The sequence below is a fragment of the Boleophthalmus pectinirostris genome, unplaced genomic scaffold, assembly GCF_026225935.1.
Source record: "Boleophthalmus pectinirostris isolate CB_2022bp ecotype Guang Dong unplaced genomic scaffold, ASM2622593v1 HiC_scaffold_20, whole genome shotgun sequence".
NCBI lineage: Eukaryota > Metazoa > Chordata > Actinopteri > Gobiiformes > Gobiidae > Boleophthalmus > Boleophthalmus pectinirostris.
This window is the reverse complement of record NW_026571153.1, coordinates 27,673,534-27,695,850: the sequence shown is the minus strand read 5'-3', so window position 1 is coordinate 27,695,850 and position 22,317 is coordinate 27,673,534. Positions and strand designations below refer to the sequence as shown.

The window sequence follows — 22,317 nt, the reverse complement described above, 5'->3', positions numbered from 1 at the left end:
GTAGCCCATCTATATAATATATTTTGATGACATGTTAAATTATGTAGTATTTATCAATTACAGTATATGCACTGTTAATTTATTAAATTTGAATGTAATTAATACACTGTAGCATCGAGAGCAGCCAGGAAATGGGTGGTGCCAATAGTTGGGGGTCCAGCTATAAAAGTAGGTCCAGTGTTGTGAGTGTGGCCTGCGCTCAGGTGTTGTAGCCCTGCGTGCCTCGCATGTAATGAACCGCTTTGATAAAATAAACGTTGCAAAACGGAACTATTCGCCTGGATTATTTAAGAGTGCAACATCAGCATACGTTTTTTAAATTGTCAAGGTGTGACAGGGCCTTTAGATCCTTATTAGGACACACCAAATATGTGATAATTGGTCTATAAAGGTAGATTTTATGGTATGGGCCAATTCACCTAGAGCCCTGAACACCAAGAAAAAAAAAAAGGTCTGAGGGCCACATTTAGTTTAATAGTTTAATAGTTTTGACAAGCCTAGACCACTCACACGGACCTCCCCCTTTATTATTCCAGTTTATCAGATCTGTTTGAATTGTGGGTGGAGTTTAGTCGTTTAGTTCCACTCGATGTAAGTAGAAATAGAATATCATGCCGTGTTCATCTAAAAACACAGAGGATAACAAAGTCCACACTTGAGTCCACACTTGCGTCTCCGTACACTGAAGATACACAGTACACAGTGTCTGTCACGAGTAGCACTATGTCCCACTGTCTCAGGTGGGCTTGAAGGGGTCGGTGGGGGTGAAGTTGTTGCGGGCGTGTGCGAAGATGGCCAGAGTGCCCACGGTGGTGAAGACGACGAAGATCCAGAGGAAGAGTCGGTCCATCACCATGGCGACGTACTGCCAGTCCTCCTTCGACTGTACGGGGACACACGTGGACAGGAGAGGTCAGAGCAGACAGAGGAACACATAATACTTGCTTAACATTATTTTAACAATACTATTCATACTTTTTAAAGGTCCTGTATTACATAAAAGTGACTCTGGTGAGCTTTAAGTCATGTTAGAATATTCTTACTTCATCAAAAACAGACCTGGAGTTGTGTTTTGTTTCTTCTTGTCAACACATTTATATATTTCTGTTAATTGAATTAATTAAAGCCGCACTGTGTAACTTTTCTGGTGGAGTGCCAGCCATCTGTTTGTCTCCATGGACGTATTACTGTTTTGAACTGGTTATTCCACATTATGAAAATACATTTGGTAATCACAATGGAGCTAGGTTAACGTTCTGATCTAGAGACAGGTTAAGAATTCATGTTTTTAACGTGTCTTTGAGCTGTAAAACACCAGTAACTGAACAAATGTAGTGACATATGTTTAATGCCCTTCTGTGGAACATTCCAGGCAAAGAAATACCTGCCTTAGAAGTTACATACATAGAAGCTACATAATGTAATGTATTTAATGAACAAATCAACCATTTTAATCTGTCTAAAATGACTTTCTTGTGTATAAATCTCTGCATTTAGATATAATTTTCTGTGCTGATCACATATGCTACTTCTACTTATACTGTGAAGTAGAGCATGGAAACCCAACCGAACCCATATTTGGACAAATATTTAGAACTTATCCTCGGGCTAAGGTTGGACTCGGACACATCAGCGTGTCTGCTGTTTCCTGTCCAAGTCAAAACTGTGTTATTATTATTTGTGAAATGTGGTGCAAAACTTCAAATACAGGATTTTTAAAGCATAAAAGATTGGAGAGAAACACAGGAAGTAGAGTCACTGTCACTAATCTGCAGCTTCACCTCGATCTGTGCACTGTGTGCATGTAAACAGACACGTGTGGAACAAAACTTACCTTTTTGCTTTCAAAGAACACCTCAAACTGGATTAACAGCGCGGTTTTGTGGACTGGATGTCATTATTTGTGGAGGACAATTTCTATGGATAATGTGGATGAGACGCTGCACTTTAAATTTACCACGTTTCGAGAGGTGAAGAATAAAGTCTCATTATTTTCACTGTTTACTGAGTTTGTATTTTGTGTCTCTGTGTCCGTTAGAGGAACACAGACAATATCCTACATGTGTCATTAGGCCTGTGGAAATAGTGTGATTGTAATTGTGTCAGACTCGGGTCGGATTCAATCACTGCTCATCACTGTCGGATGTGGGCCGGACTCAGACCGAAAAATTTGACTGAATCCACACTTGGAATTTGAACCAAGAAATAGTACATGTTTTGCCAAGTTGGTTGAATGACATGAGAAAATGCACTGTCATTACAATTTAACAATATCAACGATACACAATAGAATATAATACAAATGTTAAACTAGCACAGTTTTGTCTTAGTCTCTCCAGGTATGTTCTTGATGAGGAAACAACATTATAACATGACTTCAAGCTCATGAGAATCCAAGATCTGTTATATAGGATCTTTAAATTCTAGAATTAAAATGTTGCTAAAATGTTTTTTTCAAGGCAATATATTAGGGTAAGTATAAGTACTATTCATTTAATAAACTATTTAAAAAGCTGGTACTTGGTGAGGAGTACTGTAATTATATGTGATGAATGATTAGTTCATGGTTAATAAGCATTGACAGATGATTGGCAGGTATGTGTTCTGTCTGTATTTCACATTCCTGTGGTTCAGACAATAGACTTTAAAGTGGCTCTGCTTGTACAAGTCTCTCCACGGTCTAGTCCCAAAGAACATCTGTGATATTTTAGAGTCAGAGATGTACTTTATGTGAACCATCTGCACTGTGAGGAGCTCAGGGACCAGCCTCCTGCTCGTGCCCAGAGTCACGACTAAACATGGGGAGTCAGAGTTTCAGATTCATGCAGCTCAGACCTGGAACAGTCTCCCTGAAGCTGTGAGACAGACTTAAAGACTCCAGACTCAAAACAGTTTTGTTAGCTTCATATGACTGAAAGGTTTTCATTCTGAATTTTCTCTCTCATTTAATGTCTCTTTCTCTTTTTAATTTTATGATTATTTATGTTTTTTTTACTTTGTGTACAAATTGTGTTATACAAATAGTTACTGAGCCTGTTTTAGGTACACGGGGTAAAATAATATATCTATATAAACTAAGTACATGCACATGTACTTGTGAGAGCGACTCACAGCTTCATAGTCCTTCTCGGCCTGCAGAGCTTCAGCGATGTAGGTGATGGCGTCCACCGCAGACTTGAGCTCGTCGGGCAGGGTCAGGTATGTACTGGGACCGTCTATGAACTTCCTCAGGTCTGTGCACATGCCCTCGGGATTGAACCTGCAACCACACACCATGCACATACATTATAACATCAGGAGTAAGAGCTGTCATCCTACAAGTAGTGCAAAAAAAAAAAAAAAAGTGCTGCTTTAAATTTATTTTATGATTTGATTTTTGTGTTGTTTAATAAATATTTTTTACTGAATCCAAAAATGCTGATTCATCTTCTATTAACTATTATGGAAAATATATTATTATTATTATTATTATTATTATTATTATTATTATTATTATTATTATTATTATTATTATTGTTATTATATATTTATTAATTTATTGATAGATTTTTATAATTTTTTTTCATATCTTTAGAATTATTTTGGTTTGTAGATGTTCTATAAAATGTTTCATGTAACTTTTTGTTCCATCTTGTTTGTTAATCTCACTCACATTTCAGGTCTCTCTTGTACTACACCTTGACTTCTTACAATTCCACGTGTTGATTTCAAACTAAACGTTAAAATGACACGCCTCTCCATGCCCGTTCACACCTCTCTGGGCCATTCCCTTTGTAATGTAGATGTTTTGTGGTAATGCTATAAATAGTGACGGCTCAGAGGCTCTGAGAGACTCCAGCCCTGTCCTGTCCTGACCTGTTGCAAATTTCAAGGTTCTTTTCAAAGTCAGTTCAATAGAAGATGAACTGACCTTGTTGACAGTTTGTTTGTTAGCTGCAGGCCATCCTCAAATGTCACCTGACCCTAACCGAAGCATGTCGAGGTACAAGCTAAATACATCGTGTCTCAAAATATAAGTTGGTGATGCATTTACTGGAGTTGGAAGTATTTCAAAATGCATCTCTGATTGCTTTGAATATTAACATACTTTATAAATGCACTGTGTAACTTTTTCTGGGTGAGGGTCTGCCATAGAAGATGTTAGTGCTTTGCCTGGAATGTTTCAAGGATTTATTTATTTATTCTTGAAAAGGTGAAATTATGTCTTAGTACCTAAAATATTCAGTATCAAATCAAATCAAACTTTATTTATAAAGCGCTTTTCATACAAAAATGTGACACAAATTGCTTTACAGTGATTAAAAACAATCCCACATTTCCAACCACCCACCCACACCCCCAACCCCACACAACCAAACGACCCAGACACACACACACACACACACACACACACTCACATAAGCACCAATATGCACACACACACTCACACTGACATGCTAAAATACATAAAACCAGAAATAGTAAAATAAGAGGCTGAATACAGGCAAACCAGTTGAGAAAGCAGCATCAGAGGAGCCATCTGCACCAGGAGCAGAGAGACGTCCACCACCACCAGGAACCACCACAGGGCTCAGAGGAGAGCTGAAGCCCAGGCACCTGAGGCCCAAGCACCATCCCTCCACCAGGAGCCCACATGACAGACCCAGCAGCCACAGCTGACCTCTGCTCCCGATGCAGAGGCTCCTACAGAGGAAACACTGGAAATCCTAAAAATATGCCTAAAATCAATAAATATAATAAAATGAATACAATAGAAACAAGTAAAAGTATAACATTTCAATCAAAAGCTAAGCTAAAAAGGTGGGTCTTGAGCCTGCTCTTAAAAACATGAACGTTCTCTTTGGCCCTGAGCTCCTCCAGCAGACAGTTCCATAAACGGGGGCCATAGCACTGGAAAGACAACTCTCTGTGAGTGTGTCCTGACTTTGGGAATGACCAGGAGCTGCTTCCGGAGGAGCACACGGTCCGCGAGGGTTCGTAGGGTAAAAGTAATAGACATCAAAAAATACATTTGCAAATGTTCACCTGTACAAATGTAGACAAATGAAGTTCCATATACTAATACCATTTACTGTCAAACTTAGACCCGGAGGTCAAATTTGACCCATGATATAATTATTGTTGGAGACTTATTACGTGCCTGTACCTCCTGCCACTGTGAGGCGCAATTTATAGAAGGGGAGGAAATTGTGCACACAGGGGTTGCACCGTGAAGGTATACAGTCTTTTGACCGTCGTCATCGTCGTGATCTGTTGAGTGCTGAATCTGTGTATGGTTGGGTGGCTAGAAGGTACGCCAATAAACTAATTAAGGAACACGGTATTTGGACTCTTTTTATGGAAGACACGCGTCCGGGACACCACACACGCTGCAGCCATAGTGGACCTTGCACAGAGCAAGTTTTGGCCGCTACAATTATATTTGGCCCGCGAGATATCAAATATGTATTAGAGCTGCCTACTGGATACAGACAGACATATAGACACATTATTTCTTTAAAATGTTGTTATTATTTTATATTCTGCTTGTTCTGGATTCAGTGTCTAAGCAAAACTTTTATTAAACATTTATTTTAATAGGTTTAACCTTACATATCTCGAAAGAAGAGAAAACATGCAGACGTGACATTTTTAAATAAATATTTAGTTTGGCCCATGACTTAGTCCCAGTTTTTTATTTTCTGTGATTTTGAGTTTGACACCTCTGCTGTAAACAATTCCATCCAAAAAAATTGCAGTTGCACTTCTCACCACCAGAGGTCAATGCTGCACCATTTCAGAAGCCACACTGGAGGTGAGTGAGGGACATTCACATTCCACACAGCCTCCGGACGAGTTCACATGCAGAGCCGGAGTGCATGGTGTGACAGGGGGACGGGGGCTATGATGAGGAGGGGGAGGGGGAGGAGGAGGGGGGGGCGCCTCACCTCATCAGCTGCAAATAAATGAGTGTTCAGGGGCTAATTTAACTAAGACTGGAGCCAGAACACGCACTAAAGCCTATTACACAGAGTGCTGTCTCATCACTCCTCCTCCGGCACAGCACGCCGGGAGAATCTACACTCCTCACAACAACACTTGAGTTTTGACTTAAGTTTGAGAATTAATATTTAACTCAAATACTCTTTTCTTTCTTGTTTTTTCTAAATCCTATATTACACAAAATGGACTCTTGAATGTTGTTACCTCCTCAAAAACAAACGTGGAGTTGTGTTTTATTTCATTCACATATCTTGGAATAATCAAGTATTATTCTGTGTACATCTCCCAAGCTCAAAATCCTCTATTCCACCTTGTGATGTCATGAAGGTGGTAGTTTTCAAGTTAACAGCTCACAGCTTTAACTTTGCGTTCAGTAGATTGGCAATACCAGTGCCCAAATGATTTTAGTGAAGGTGTGTGGAGTTTAAAACACAGTGGATCACTGTGTGTATTACCACATGACATCACAAGGTGGAAAAGACTGTTTTCTGTTTAAACAAAGAACTATGACGTCATAAAACTCTGCTATGGTCTCAGAGTTGTAAAATGTGCTCATAAACTCAATAATTAGGACGCTCTGAATGTGTTAGGAAAGTGAACAGTTGGAATCAGATCTAAAAAAACTAAACAAAACAAAAACAAAAAAAAACAGACTGTTTTTCTTTTGATGAAATTTGATGCATTTTATATAGTGATGTAACAATAACAGAAATATCATGATATTGTATCGTCAAAAGTCTCACGATAATCGTGGTCTGTCACAATATGTCATAATGACAAGTTTCTTTGGTTAAATGAACGGCTTTGGTGCAGCAATAGTTAAAATAAACAGAACTACATAGACCATGATCCTTTGCATTGTTTCAGTGCAGACGACATGAAGAAATGGCAGTTATCACGCAGTTAGAAATAGGGATGTAACAATATTCAAATCTCTTGGTACAGTATTATCACAATATGCCTCTCACGATACAATATTTATTGTGATATTTTTGGTGAGGTTAATATAATTCTAAGTAGGACACTTTTTTGCTTTTCATAATCTCAAGAATTCAAGTAAAAAACACATTTCTTCACATTGTCTGCACTGAAATGAATCATGGGATATGTAGTTCCCTACATTTGCTACTATAAAACCTGCATTTAAGCAAAGGAACTTGTAATTGGATATATTAGATAAAACAAGAGAGGTAGAGCTCTTCACTGGGTCTTAAAAGAGTAAAAAGTATCAGTACAGGTGCTCTACGAGGGTTAAGACAGTGATCTTAGAACAGAAAATGACCCTTGCAGGAAAATGTAAAAATGGGTAAGGTACAAACCCGAGGCACTCTGACTGAACATATTAAAAGTCCTTTATTACATGAAGGGAAAAGTAGTTGTAATTGGACATATTGTGATAGCCCATGATATTACTGTGAGACTTTTGACGTTATGATATCACAATATTTCGGTTATTGTTACATCCCTACTTTTAAATGTTAGGTCTTTGGATTATGATAGGACCGAAGAGTTTAAAAAGAAAATGCAGCATATTCACAGTTTTGTTACCGTCTACAAAATATCGCAATAAATATTGTACTGCGAGGTGCGTGTCGTGAAAGTATCGTACAGAGATTTGGATATCGTTACATCCCTGATTTTATACAGATTAACGCTGAGCCAACACAAGAATCAAACCAGAAGCAGACCAGGCCCAATATATATATATATATCTTTTCAATATTCAGTTCAATAATTCAATACAGTCCTTGAAAATAATGTTTGAAATAACACGTGAGGGCTGTTGGAGCGTTAACTGTCTGACAGGGGGCGCTGCGCAGTCTGACCTGTGTGGTTTGGGGAAGAGCACAGAGTTGTCTGGTTTGCGGATGAAGTACTCGTCGGCCACTTTGCTGAGGGCCATCCGGGGCTGCTTCACCGGCCTCAGCTCCACCACGACCAGGGCCTCCGCTTTAGGACGCTTCATGCACAGGTACGGAGGGAGCATGTGCAGGAAGATCTGCAACGAGAAAGACAACGCAAATGTTAGGACGCTTCATGCAATGTACGCTCTTTGGATAACATGAGGCAGGAGTTTATAGAGAGAACTGAGGGAATATAAACACTATGCCGTCCAAAATGATGAAATGCAGGTTCAGGTACGTTTAGGATTGGAATTTGTAATAACGGGTGTTGATAGTTTGCAGCAGATCAGCATTGTCATCAACGTTCCCTGAGGGTTTGTTGTTAACTGGAGGCACTGCTCTGTCAGAAGCTCTGTTAGATTTTAATCTGAACTTTAAAAGAACATGATCTGACAAGAAAGGGTATAGGGGTTAGTTGGAACTGTAACATGAGTTTCTCAGTTAGTCACTCTCACCTATTTGTCAAAAATCAAACTCCTAAACTGGACCATGAACGCTCAAGCTCCTGAAGATGTGTTGTTTAAGTCAGACCATCTAAAAAGTTTTTTGGCAGTGTTTGCTCATGTGCACTGTGTCTCCATGACAACAGCTGAACATTCCACTATAGAGATCAGAGGTGGGACCAAGTCGTTGCTTAGCAAGTCTCAAGTGAGTCCCAAATCTTTAGCCTCAAGTCCGAGTCAAGTCCCAAGTCAAAGACAGGCAAGTACAAGTCGAGTCCCAAGTCAGTCGTCCAAAAGTCTAAGTCTAAGTTTACTGCGTTGATTGTGCTGTCATTTGATTGGATGCTGTAGTGTGCACGGTAGGGATGGACAGAGCAAGAAATGTGTGATACTGACTTCAAGAGCCTTTCTGTAAGTTTCTATAACATTTTGGCTTCGTTCAGACTGCAGGGCTTAATGCTCAATTCGGATTTTTTTTGCGAGGTCATTCACATTTCCAAAGTATGTGATTTCCAGTGTGAACATTAAACATCCCAAAAGTGTCCCACATGTGCATTGGAGGACATGACAACGTCACATACAGGGAGACTGCTCAGTGTTTACGAAGTCGCCGAAACTCTGGGCTTGTCTCTCAAAATCTGGTCCAGTTCTTGGTAAAATGGACAGGTTACATGTCCACGGCTGCTTCGTTTCTTTGAGTCTTTATCCTCCTTGTGTTTGTTTCGCAGGCTCTTTATTTTTCATTGACATTGGAGCCAGGACATCTGTAGCCCCGCTCGGACATTTCTTTGGCAATCTTTTCAAAAAACACTTGGTTCTGATAAGACTCCTCCAATTTGGTCTGAATACAGCGATCACACCAAATATTAATAAACTCTCTAACCTCCCTTTCCCGCCACTGACAAGACTCTGAGCCTGACGTGTAGGTGGGATGAATGGGACCTGACCGTTCAGACTGAAGTCACATGTCAAAAGACCGGTAATGTATCAGTTTTAGGAGCACATATCCAAGTGATCAGGGTCATATTTGAAAAAATCGGATCTGTGTTGTTCAGTCTGTCATTAAAAGATCAGATACAGAAGCACAGGGATGAAAAAATCAGATTTGGGTGACTTACAGTCTGAACATAGCCTTTGAGCATCAAATCTTTCCAAGTCAAGACTTCAAAGTCCAAGTCAAGTCCCAAGTCTTTGGTCATTTTCCCAAGTCTAGTTTATAGTCATTAAATTGGTGACTCGAGTTTGACTAGAGTCCAAGTCATGAATATAAAAAAATATATATAGTGTTTGTATGTGCACTAAATAATATTAAAAATCAAGTAAAAGGTTCAGTATGTAACTTTCTGGAGGTCGTCTCCATGATGGAAATGGAAACAGAAAGTTAAAACCAAACTGGGGATTACAGATTACTGGAGTCATATTTGTGAAGAAGTTTGCTCACACACTCTGTACTGTATTTCAGTGAAATTAAGAAAAAAAAAAGGAAAAAAAAAAGAAAAAGAAAGAAAAGAAAATGAGAAAAAACAAACAGCAAAAACATACATAGATACAACTGACACACTGATATAATAATTCAAGAAAAGATGAATCATGTTCCTTAAAGACCAGTCTCTTCTGGTGATGTTACGCCACCTGCTGGTCTCCATGGACAGAATGTTTCAGTGCAGGTGTTGCATTGGATAAAAAAATAACTGTACTACATACTACTTGGACAGCATGCAGACTTGCCTCTCCACAGATCTAAACTGTAATTTGGCCTGGTTTAGTCTCCTGCTCGTCTTCATGGAGAAAGATTCATTAAGCAAAGTAGTTACATCCAAATGGAGACAAGCAGGTGGCGGACACTCCACCAGAAGAATCACATAGTGCACCTTCAGTATTTTATATTTAGTATTTTCTGGTAAATATTAGAATTGAATTGAAATTGATGACAGCAATATTGAAAAATCAGTCTTGGAATTATCTAAAACAAACCAAAAAACTACAAGACAAATCTGGAGAGGGGGTTCCAAATGCTTTCCACTTCCCCATTACTCTGTCAAGGTCGGTATTGTGTTTATTTTGCAGAATAGATAAGTCGCAAATAATACACAGGTTTGGTTCAGAGCTGAGTTCACACATTTTGTTCCAAAGTGAGATATTTGTGAATGTTTTCTCTCTCCACAAATGGTGAGGAGACACTTTGATGTCCTTGTACTGCCAAAAGCTGTAAAGACAGATAGGCCTCTTCATTTGAAAGTGATCTCCACACTGACAATATTAGTTTGTGCTGTTCTCTCCAAGTGGATACGAAACAGCAGAATAATTCAGTTTTTGGATTTAAAAGGAACCTTATGGAAGATTTTGATTTAAAACAGAACTAAGTCATTTTCAACAACAGAGCTCCCCCTGCAGCTCCCGCATGAGAATACACTGTGAGAGAACAGACTCAAAAGCATTTTTTACTTATCTTCTCTTTGAAATAAGGCAGCACAATCACATAAAAACATTATGTTGCCTAAATGTTTAAAACCTCCGGGGTTTCCCAGAAGAACTCTATCTGGGGCGTATCAGCCGTTTTGCAAGGCTGGTTTTCTGTGTGGAGACAGCAGAGGGAGACGAGCCCAAAAATACCCCACAAATACTCCAAATACTCCAAATAGTCCAAGAGTACATAGGCTATTTAACCATCACAGTGACTTTCAAAGATCTTTAAAAAATGTTAGATGTTATTTGGGTTTATGGATTTTTAAAGCAGAACTTTCTGTGCACCCAGATGTGAGGTATTTCATTTCATTCAAGTTTTTTTATTTGTTTCATTAATGAAAGATGAATAGAAAATAATTCTGTTTCAAACATCAGTGTGAATGAAAAGGAGCAGAAAGAAGTTTGGACTTGTAATATCTGCAACCTATAAATGTTCAGATCAAATATAACAGTTCTAATGCAGATTTAGTCTTAATTACTAAAACTTTAGACATGATGGACAAAAAGTTTATGTTATATTTTGGTGTTTTGGTTCTCCAGAAGATGATCCGATCAGAGAGCAGAATGAGCCTCAAATGAGTCTCTCTCTGCCTCTTTCTCTCTTTTATTTTATTTTATTTTATTCAGTTTCAATGGTGAAATCCAGTGTGTTTAAACCTAAAGTGTTTCTCTCTGATCTGAACAGTCTCTATTTAAACCCCAGCACCAGCACCAAGCCAGAGTCAGTGCTAGTGCAGCCTCTGCAGCTCAGGGAGGCAATTCTGGAGGTTCTGAGCTTCACATGAGACCTGAACATAAACTGAGAATAAGACACACTTGGATTTGTCTCTGTCTGCAGATGAAGACTGTTGTACCGTTGTTTCCTCATCACAAACACACCTCAAACATTCATACATGTTTAACACACAAACCCTGCATATGGAGGCTGAGATCGAACAGAAAACAGTTTGTGGTAATACAGGAAGTGCTCGTGTACTGTGTTTATAATGTCCATACCCCCTCACTAGTCTCTACTGAACATAAGGTAAAAGGGGCTGTTCACTCGTGGCCATACCTCCATGTCAAAGCCTGATCCAGTCAGATCTCAGAAGCTCAGCAGGGTCGGGCCTGGTCAGGACTTGAATGAGAGACCGCTGGGAAAATCGGGTCATTGTGTCCTTAGGTAAGGCACTTTACCCACATTAGTATGAAAGTGGTGTGTGCGTGAGTGATGGTGCAATGGTACAGATTAGACAAACTAATAATAAAGTGTTGCTCAAACATGTGTGAATGAAAACAAAAAACAAAAAACACAATTCCAGGTCTGAATTTGATGAGATAACAACATTATAACATGACTTCAGTTTTGTGGAGTTGATTTTGTGTAATATAGGTTCTTTAAGTTGTAAAAAGGCAGCCTACAGATCCTTTAAATCAGGCATGTCCAAACTATGGCCCTTGGGTCAAATGCGGCCCTCAGACACATTTTTCTTGTCCCTCAGGCTTCCAGGTGAATTGGCCCAAATCAATCAGAAATCTACTTTTTACTGCATTTTTTTTTTATCTACTTTGATAAAGCTATTATTTAAAATTTAGTGTGTGGTTTTAAGGATCTTAGCGTGAATAAAGATTGATGGTTCATTCTAACGTGTTAAACATTCACATATTTCAATTATTCACCGTATTAAGCACCAGTTTATGCCCTTGATGAAAAAAGTTTGGACACCCCTGCTTTAAATAGTCTCATAAAATATAATGAAAACATCATGAACAAATATATGATTTTTACAGCTTCAATTTAGAAAAGTATCGCCCAGTCGTACGCCTCGATCATCCATTTTCTAATAATCGTTTTCTAACCAACACACCATGCAAATTGTTTCTACAGGGCCATAATGAAACAAGCGAAAAATTAATTGAAATTTCAACCTATTTAAAACGGTTATGTTTAAGCCATAACCCCATCCATCAGCATAAACACGTATTATTAATGAGATTATAGTAGGCTGGATCGGAGCAGACCTTTAGACTCTATCACCCGTACGACATGTTATAGCCTGAACCTCCATCAGCGCCTGGTACCCCCGCTCATTGATAGCTAATTACAGAGCCAGAAACATTACACCTAGAGAGAGTTCAGGAGCAGCTGGTGAGGAGGAAATGCTTTTTTATGACTGACAGATTTGAAATGGATTCCATATGTCGTCACGCTATAGTGCTTTTACTGTATGGTGACATGTTAGAAGAGGCCGATTTAACTCATATTGTATTTCACTGTTTTTATTTGATATTTCACTTTTGAATCCATCTCATGCCGGGTGTACACTGTGGGATATTTTCAGTCGTGTCAATCAGCCCCATCTTAAACTGTACGACCAAATCGCAGGGTTTAAAAGTTCACAGCTCACGAATCATGTTCTCACACTGAACGAACCGATGCTCGGATGTGACCTGCCTGCGCACACTGTACGTTCACATAACGACCGGAGTTGTTGTTCCAGAAGTAGAAAACCACGAAGAAGAAAACCATAGACGCGCAGAGACACAATGCTGATCCAGGCAAAAACAGACAGCGCTGCCTTGGCAATTTGTGCCATTCTCTGCGCAGACAAGCCCAAAAAGAAGAGGCAACGAATCTGGTCAAAGAAATGGCTGCATAGACGTGGGCAGACGTGGGCAGTATGGGTTGTCAGTTCTTCAGATGGAACTGGAGGTAAGTAGCACCAAGTTTTTTCACCAAACTTCTGTTCTGTGTTGCTCGTTTAGCTGCGCCTCCATGTCCTGTGTCCAAAACACTCACCGGCTCCATCGTCCTCCACAACCTCATATCCTGCTTCTGCTTCTGTGTCCGAGCATGCTCAGTCTGACAGATTCTGGCAAATCAGCTCATGGAACTACTTCAACAGAGTGAAACCCTCACGAGAGGCAACTCGATTTCAAACAAGTTTGATTTTCTTGTGACCTACGAATGCCGATCGGGAGCTGGTCGTGAGGTATTAATCGTTTCTCTTTACTCCATGTTTACTACACGAACCACGATGCACGATGAAGCCAAAACTCAGCCTGATCCCCAAAACAGTGGCATTAGTGAAAAATCGGCTCAGAAAGGGTCAAAAATGGCACAGTGTACACCCGCCTTTAAAATGTTAAAAACTCAGAAAAGTCTGTTTGACATATAGGTAACATTTCAAGATAAGATTCAAGGTAAGATTTATCTTTCCCGTACGTAGATGGATTTGTTCTTCAGTAGTCATTTGGCAAGCACTCTTGTCTCACAGCCAGAAGGTTTCAGGTTTGATTCCTGGGCACAGGTGGAGCCTTAGTTTGCAGAGTTTGCATGTTATTTCGTGACTGGGTGGGTTTCCTCAGGGTGCAGTGGTTTCCCCCATCAATTTCTAACACCGGCCAAGAGAGTCCTGGTCCAGTCAAGATCAGGTAGGGATTGTGCTTGAGCACTGCTCCCCATGGTCTAATTGTCCTCCAACTGGAGCTATAAAGAGATTATCTGCGTCATTTTGCTCAGAAAGAGTCTCTGTCCTGTCTGTATCATGTCAGTGTCTTGTAGGATTTCAGCAGATTTCAGGTTCTCCCGGGGGCGGGGATAGGTGTATTGATCAGGTATGAGTGGATGTCCGACTACTGAAGTTTGAGACATTTCTTATAATAATTTACGCACTCACCTGCATGTAACACATACAGTGGAAAACAGCGATAGCGATGGACTTTCAGAGAGTGAAACTTACGAAGGTGAGAATGTCTGTGTGGAGTCCTGCGATATCTGAACAAACTATCCGGGACTTTATACTCGATTAAGTATCAAAATTGCCCTGAAACCTGGATGTTGCTCAGACGAGTCCTTTGAAATATTTCAGTCTTTTTTCCAAGATGAGATGTATGACAGAATTACTACAGAAACAAACATTTATGTGGAGCTCTGTGCATGAGAAAGTCGCCAAGATGACAAATACTAAACACCCACTGACGGGGAAGAGTTTTATTATTATATTATTTTATTATAATAAGCTAAATGAGTTGAATAAGTTAAATGGAAAAAAAAACTAATTAAAAACAGGTGTTCACTTGGCTGTACTGTATCTGGTGACATGAAATCTGTTTAAATACTTTGACAAATATATTTTACTTCTTTTTTTTTTAATGAATATAGTACTCAGAACATGCAGATATCAGATGCTGAATGTAGTTTTTTTTTTTGTTTTCGATTTTGCACCTGACCAGGTAAACTCTCATTTTCAGTGAGCTTTTATAAACCTGTAAATGAGCTGAATCATATTTAAACATCCATAAATGAAGAGTTCAGAGTTTAAGTTTTCCAGAGATACAAATATGTCTGTGTTTCAATTAAGTTCTTGAGTATGAAAATCATTTATAATCACTCGTGGAAGTCTGTTTTCTTTTATGCAATTATGCTCTATAACTAATCATATATGTAAGGGTTGTTCCTAGTAGGAGTCCAAGGGGAAAAGAGTTAAGACATTTCCCGCTCACTAATGTTCATTTAACTTATTTTATCACATGGAGATAAACTGTTTTAGTGCTGACAGCAGCATTCACTAGTGCTATAACTTCATAATAAATGCACATTCTAGAATGTTGTAATGTTACAGGAACACAACCTATTAAGAAAAATATATACACACAGCTTAGTTTTTTTGACCATGTAGTGTCATAGTATACAGCTCTTATACGGATTGTCTAAAGTATCCACACCAACACACTAATACATACATATCAATAATCAAATGAATTGAAACTATTCAAATGGTTCTGGCTGGTCAATGTTCCACATTTTACTAACAGGTCAAAAACAGGTCAAAAATGATATGATCGGTTAATCCGCCTGTCAATCACACCCTCTGAAATCAGGGGGACAGGACGCAGCTCCAGATCTACTCGTTTTTGTAAAGTTTAGTGAGAGTGTGTGGTTCAGGCTGGTCAGATAACCTCTGGTGATACGTGAGCTTCTTGGACTTCTTCAGTTTGTGGGTTGCCAAATTTAGAGTTTTTTTTTTTACACCTTTTTGGATAATTTCTTCTTTAGAACTGCACTGAAAATGATGTAGTCCAGTTTTAGACCTGGTTTATCCCTAGATTAGACCTACAATAGTCTTGTTATAGACCTGGTTTAGATCTTGTAGTACTCAGAAAAAAAAATCTTCTCTTTGGTGGTAATAGGTGTGAAAAGTTTGAGTCAGTGGTTTAGCTGCGCCCTCTTGTGGACATGACTTTTTCCACACTGCAAACAGTATAGTATATTTACACATTCTTGAAATTAGATTGAAGTTAAGATTAGTTTATTTGACCATGTAGTGTCACAGTATACAGCTCCTGTACACACTGTCATAAGTATCCATCCCAACACACTATTGGATACTAATTGATAATCAAATGAATTGAAACTATTCACATGTTTCAGGAATGTTTTAGTTCCTGACTGGAAATCATGACTCACAATAGGGAATTCCTTAATTGTTACCTAACGACCATGTTGTACACTTGGCCAAACTGCTCAGATGTACACAGAAAACACTTTTACACACAGATTTACATAAAGTATTGTGGAAAAATTGCTTAGCGTAAACTGTGCCTAACTTTTGGACAGAATTCTCCCTCGTATGACGTCATCAGTGACTTTTTCAATTATTCTTTGGAAATGGATTGGTATAAAATGATAAATAATATATAAATTATGTTAACAATAGGTAGAGAAAATGAGCAAATGATAAAAACACACACACATACTCAGTGTTGGGGATTAATGAATTACATGTATTTGCGTTATGTAATCAGAATACAAATTATGAGTAACTGTATTCAGTTACAGTTACTGTTTCCATGAATGGTAATTAGACTACAGTTACTTTGGTGAAATAAATGGATTACATTGAAGTATTTTCCTTTTTTCATATTTTGGGCTAAACCAGGACTAAAACCAGGACTAAAACCAGGACTAAACCAGGACTAAACCAGGTCTAACTAATATGACACCTAACAGTAGGGTGGAAATAATTTAAGGTGATCTCCTATAGAAAGCTTTTCTCTATGAATAATATTTTCTTTTAGCAGACAAAATATCTTATGTTAACATTTCCTCATCTTTGTTTCTCTACAGCAAAAAAAAGTCTGTTCATGGAGACTTGGGCTCAACAGCCAATTTGAATAGAACAAACAAGAATTTTCAGGATGTGGTTGGTACATTCATGTCATTTTAAAAAGCAAGACAATATCAAGTAATCCAAAGTATTCAGATCACTTTACTCACTTTAAGTAATTTAATGGATTACGTTACAAACTACATTTTGGGGTACGTAATCTGTAATCTGTAAGGGAATACATTTTAAAAGTAACCTTCCCAACACTGTATGTACTTAGTATAGTGACAACATTAGTTATAACATTAGTTAATAGTAATCGTATCCCCAGCCCGACGTGCTGCTGGCGTGTGCTTACCCGCCGCACCCACATGGGCATCCGGTGCGTGTTGGGGGACCTGTGGTGGAGGTTGAGCACCACCACGCTCATGATGACGGAGAAGGTGACCAGGATCATGGTGAACATGATGTAGTTGACGATGACGGGGACGCCCAGAGACGTCTCCGGGATCTTATTGGCCAGAAGCAGCAGGAACACAGTTAAGGTCAGGAGGACGTTGATGGACAGACCCATCTTCTCACCTGGAGAAGGCAGATACAAGAAGAATCAGGTGTCAGTCTGGAATCGTTGGACCATAAAACAGCTTTGGAGTGTCTTGGTGAAGGGTTTGGTCCAGAGCAGAGAGCAGAGGTCACATGAGATCAGGATTATTAGGATTAATGGGAGAGTTTTTCCTCAAAATCAGTGTTCCACATTTATCATCATGTCAATCTGTTATACTGTATCTAGGGCAACATTTTAAGGTTACACTGCTCCTAAAACATTGCACCAACCCCAGTGGTAATGCTCTACATGTGCAAAAGGGCTGTACTCCATTTTTGTCCACGTAATATAGTAAAATGTGTTTTTCTCCAAATGTAAAAGCAGATCTTGGGGTCAGAATGAGACAGGTGTGTGCTGTCTGCTTCTGAAATACTTTATTGATCCCAAGTTGAAATTCAAGATTAAAAGCACACTTAATTCAGTTGAAGATCAAATAAAGCTGGTGCGCTGTTCGCAGGCTAGTTATTGCTTTGCTTGTTCACTTTGAGCCCTGAAAGTTGTGAAAACTGCTTATAAACTTATTGCTGTGAATAATTAGAATATTCAGAATGCATAAGGATAGTGAGGAATACGTTTTGACCACTGTAAAAAGTTAACAATTTATTTAATAGTTTTTTCACATTTTTGTCCTCATTACACTGTAATTGCTTGTTATTAAAAGTTCCACAGGTGCACTGTCACTTTATTCAATTACATGTGGTTTTGCTGCACAAAAATATCTAGAAAAAGACATTCTGACTGTGAGCGGGGTCGCCTCTTCACAGATCTGACCTGTAACTGGGTCAGGTTTGGTCTCCATGGTTACATAATATAAAATATTCAACAGACCCTCCACTAGAAAAGTTACACAATGCACCTCTAATGTTAATGTTTGCTTTATATTCCACGTTTTACTAACAGGTCGCAATTATTTGTTGCGTTTCCCATAGAAGTTTAATTAAAAATAAATAAATAAATAAAAAAAATTTAAAAAAGAAAAAAAAAAGAAGAAAAAAAAAATGCCTGTTAGTGTGACACATAAATATCATTACAGCAGAAATTAAATAAAAGCAGAAATCAAATAAAAAATTCAACATGCTCATATTTATGCACATTTATTTTTCCATGTCTTGATGTCTTGCCACAGTTATTATATTGTATGAACAGCTCTTAAGGTCAAAATAATAATTATGTCTGCAAAAAAAAAAAACATGTTTAATTGTCCAAGATTCAGGAAGTGTGTGTTAGCATACTAGTTGCTGTTAGAAATACTTCCTGCTCTGGTCTCTAAAAGCTGTGTAAAGCGCTTACAAACTCATCACAGTGAATAATTCGAATGCTCTGAAAAAGCATTTTAAATGAACCAGTTGTGTTTCTCACATTTTAAAGACAGTAAACATCTGCTCGAGCGCCTTTAAGGACGTAATCACTCCGCGTTGTTGGTGTTTTGTAGGACGGCCGCTTGGACAGTGGAGGTGGTGCAGGCGGTGGACAGGGACAGATCGTGTTTACCCACAGTGGTCAATAGAACGCAGAGGGACCATTCGGGTGAGTTAGTGCGCTCTCCCCGGCCATTACGGACAATGAGGCAGACTCCATCTCAGTTAGAGCGCGTTACACCGCTGTTCAGCTCTGATTAAGAACATTAAAAGTTCACAGGTCCCGCTCTCTGTCGGCCCACGAGAAGGTGAGGGAGATTGGAGATAGTATAGATCCAGGAGTAGACAACGCAGCAATTGGAAAAGCTATTACGGCGTGGTGTGTATGGGAGTGTATAGATTACGTTTTTATCAAGATATCTGACTAGAGTGGGTTTGTTACTTTGCAGGGAATTTTATAGGTACATGTGAGATGTTTTTAATAGTTAAGACTGGTGTTTCACACATCGTAGAATGAGTACCACTGGTGTTGCCTGACCAGCCAGTCCCTTCTACATTCTTTTCATGCTTCTACATTCTTTGATGCATAGTGAAACCGTTTTTATCTTTTAATACTCTTGAACAAGTCACGCGCACTTTTATCTCCTCAAACTTACAGAAATGCTCGTGGTGGACTTTTTAAAAATAAAAGCCAGTAAGCAACAGATGCTCTAATAATAATAATAAATAAATAAGTAAATAATAAATAATAAAATAAAATAATAATAATAATAATAATAATAATAAAAACTGTGTTAATGGCATTAAAATAATTTGTTGGTGATAATGAATTAATTAGTTAACGCAAAATTAACACGTTAACGTGCCCGGCCCTAATTTTTATGTTTTACCTTTTTTTTTTTTTTTTTTATTCTTTATTGTCTTAACAATGACTAGTGGAGTTAAATAGAGCTTTGTTTTATATTTCTATTGGGTATTGTTACGGCCACAGGCCTCCAGATCCTCTCTGGCCATATCTGCTTAGATCCGTGTGTGTGTGTGTGTGTGTGTGTGTGTGTGTGTGTGTGTGTGTGTGTGTGTGTGTGTGTGTGTGTGTGCAAGCCTCCATATACAGACCCCCTGCTGTGACGCTGTGATTGGAGGATTCAATTTAAGATGGCATCTGGAGCCCCTCCTGCTGATTGGTGGAACCTGAAACACCTGGTCAATCCTGGGCCTACACCTGGAGCTCCGGCCCTATAAAAGGACCCGCCCCCTGCCACTCAGGGCAGCTGTTCTGTTTGTGGACTTGCTTGCCACCTTTGTGTCTCTCGTGGTGTATTTTGTCGAGACACTAGAATCCTGGTGACCTAGACTGTTTTTTGTTTTGTTTTTCTGTTTCATTTAGTATACCCTGTTTTGGTTAGCCTACTTTTCCTTATACTGTTAGCCACTCTGTTTAGAGCCTCTTTTTGTTAGTTCTTATAAAAATCATTGTTGTGTTAGTTTTACCTTACAATTCTGTTAAATAAATCACAACTTTAGTTTTACCATTTTTTTACATCTTGGTTATTTTGTTACTTCCCCCTGTCCCTAGCAGAGCTGGGTCGTAACATGTATGTTTAAATCTGCATTGTGCAGAACTTCGGAAACTATTTTGTTTATGAAATGGGCTATAGAAATAAAGAGGATTTGTATTGTTGTTGTTGTATTGTATTTTGAAATCCAGAAGGAATTAACCAACTAATAATGCTTTTCATGGTTAGAGTGGGATTCAAACTGCCAACCTTTGGATCAACTGAGCTACTGTTTTGTACCCATTTGTAGCACACGTCTCTCAAATGGAGAAGACATTTTTTTTTCGTAACATTCAGAATAAAATATAGAACTTATTTTACCTGAGATAAGTAATAGTTTGGTGCGACGATTGTTGATTCTGAGAAAATCCATTCAGTTTTTCAGTCCTTTGCTTGTGCTGCTTCCACACATGGATTTTCATAGTAAAGTATTTGACCAATCACATTTCAGCCGTCACTTGTTGCTAGACAGAGTCAAAGTCAAAGAAGTGTCCCTGAGGTCTTCACAATCTGTTCTGCAGGAACTCGAACACAAAATACATGTCCATGAAACTGTTGCTTCAACTAATCAGATTTTGAGTTGGTGTCACCAGGACCTTTAAGAGCGAATGACGTCACTGGATTCAGACCTGTGATTGGACAGACAGAGAGCGAACCTGCCAAAGCAGCAAACTGCATGTGTAGCTGAACCAGAACTAAACCAGGACTAAACCAGGTCTAAACCAGGTGTAAACCAGGACTAAACCAGGTCTAAACCAGGTGTAAACCAGGACTAATCTTGGACTTGAGAGAGCGCGAGAGAACGAGAGAGAGAGTGAGAGAGTGTCCGCAAAACACGGTCGGGCGACAGTTGCACTGAGCCCCGTGCAGCGTGGAGCACCAGCCCCGGCGCGATCCTTTCGTCTGCTGTCACCCGACAGTGCACATGGGCGAACCTTTGGGACAGTCCAGACAAACAGTCCTCGTTTAGTTCTGGTTTAGTTCTGGTTTCCCTCTCCTCATTTCTCCGTACAGGAATCTCGACGGCTCTTTATACTGAGTTTCTGTAGAATAAGATGCTTTTATAACCATAAAATAGTTATTGAAGAGTGGATTGTTTCAGGCAGAGAACTACTGAAGGCCTAGGTGAAATGCACATTCCACCACTGCGTTTACGTCACATACATCTCCACCTGGCGTCACCACCGAGCCGCCTGGCATGCACTCAGTCAAATTCCACACACTTCTGCGTCACCGTATGCATGCAGATTTCCTCCTGAAAATGCTTGTCTTAATGATGAATAAAAAGTGAAGACGCGATGCCACTTTTGCATCTTCTGTTCAGACTGTCATCTTATATAAGTAGCCTAAGATAAAAAGTTAATAAACATTTGAATCAAGTGGTAGTTCTCTTGTGGAGAGTCCCTGTCTCAAGTGGAGGAGTTCAAGTATCTCAGGGTCTTGTTCACGAGTGAGGGGAGGACGGAGCATGAGACTGACAGGTGGATCGGTGCAGCATCTGCAGTGATGTGGTCGCTGTATCAGACTGTTGTGGTGAAGTGGGGCAAAGCTCTCAATTTACCGGTCAGTCTTCGTTCCTACTCTCACCTATGGTCATGAGCTCTGGGTAGTGACCGAAAGGACAAGATCGTGGATACAAGCGCTCGAAATGAGTTTCCTTCACAGGGTGGTTAGGCACTCCCTTAGAGATAGGGTGAGGAGGAGCTCTGAGTAGAGCCGCTGCTCCTCCACGTCGAGAGGAGCCAGTTGAGGTGGCTCGGGCATCTGTTCTGGATGCCTCCTGGGCGCCTCCCTCGGGAGGTGTTCCAGGCATGTCCCACCGGGAGGAGGCCCCGGGGAAGACCCAGGACACGCTGGAGGGACTATGTCTCTGGGCTGACCTGGGAACACCTCGAGGACCCCCCGGAGGAGCTGG

General features: G+C 39.5%; 1 protein-coding gene across 2 annotated transcripts in view; it reads right to left on the bottom strand.

Moving 5' to 3' along the window:
- Window positions 1-498: 498 nt before the first annotated feature.
- chrnb1 (cholinergic receptor, nicotinic, beta 1 (muscle)) overlaps window positions 499-22,317 on the bottom strand; it is a 39,830-nt gene continuing 18,011 nt past the window's right edge. For both annotated transcript variants that reach the window (XM_020922259.2, XM_055156497.1), the window contains 4 exons: window positions 17,243-17,466; window positions 7,809-7,981; window positions 3,112-3,259; window positions 499-883 (listed from right to left, as the gene is read on the bottom strand). In XM_020922259.2, the coding sequence (XP_020777918.1) occupies window positions 737-883; window positions 3,112-3,259; window positions 7,809-7,981; window positions 17,243-17,466 (692 nt within the window). In that variant the 3' untranslated portion in view covers window positions 499-736. The remainder of the gene's footprint in view (window positions 884-3,111; window positions 3,260-7,808; window positions 7,982-17,242; window positions 17,467-22,317) is intronic.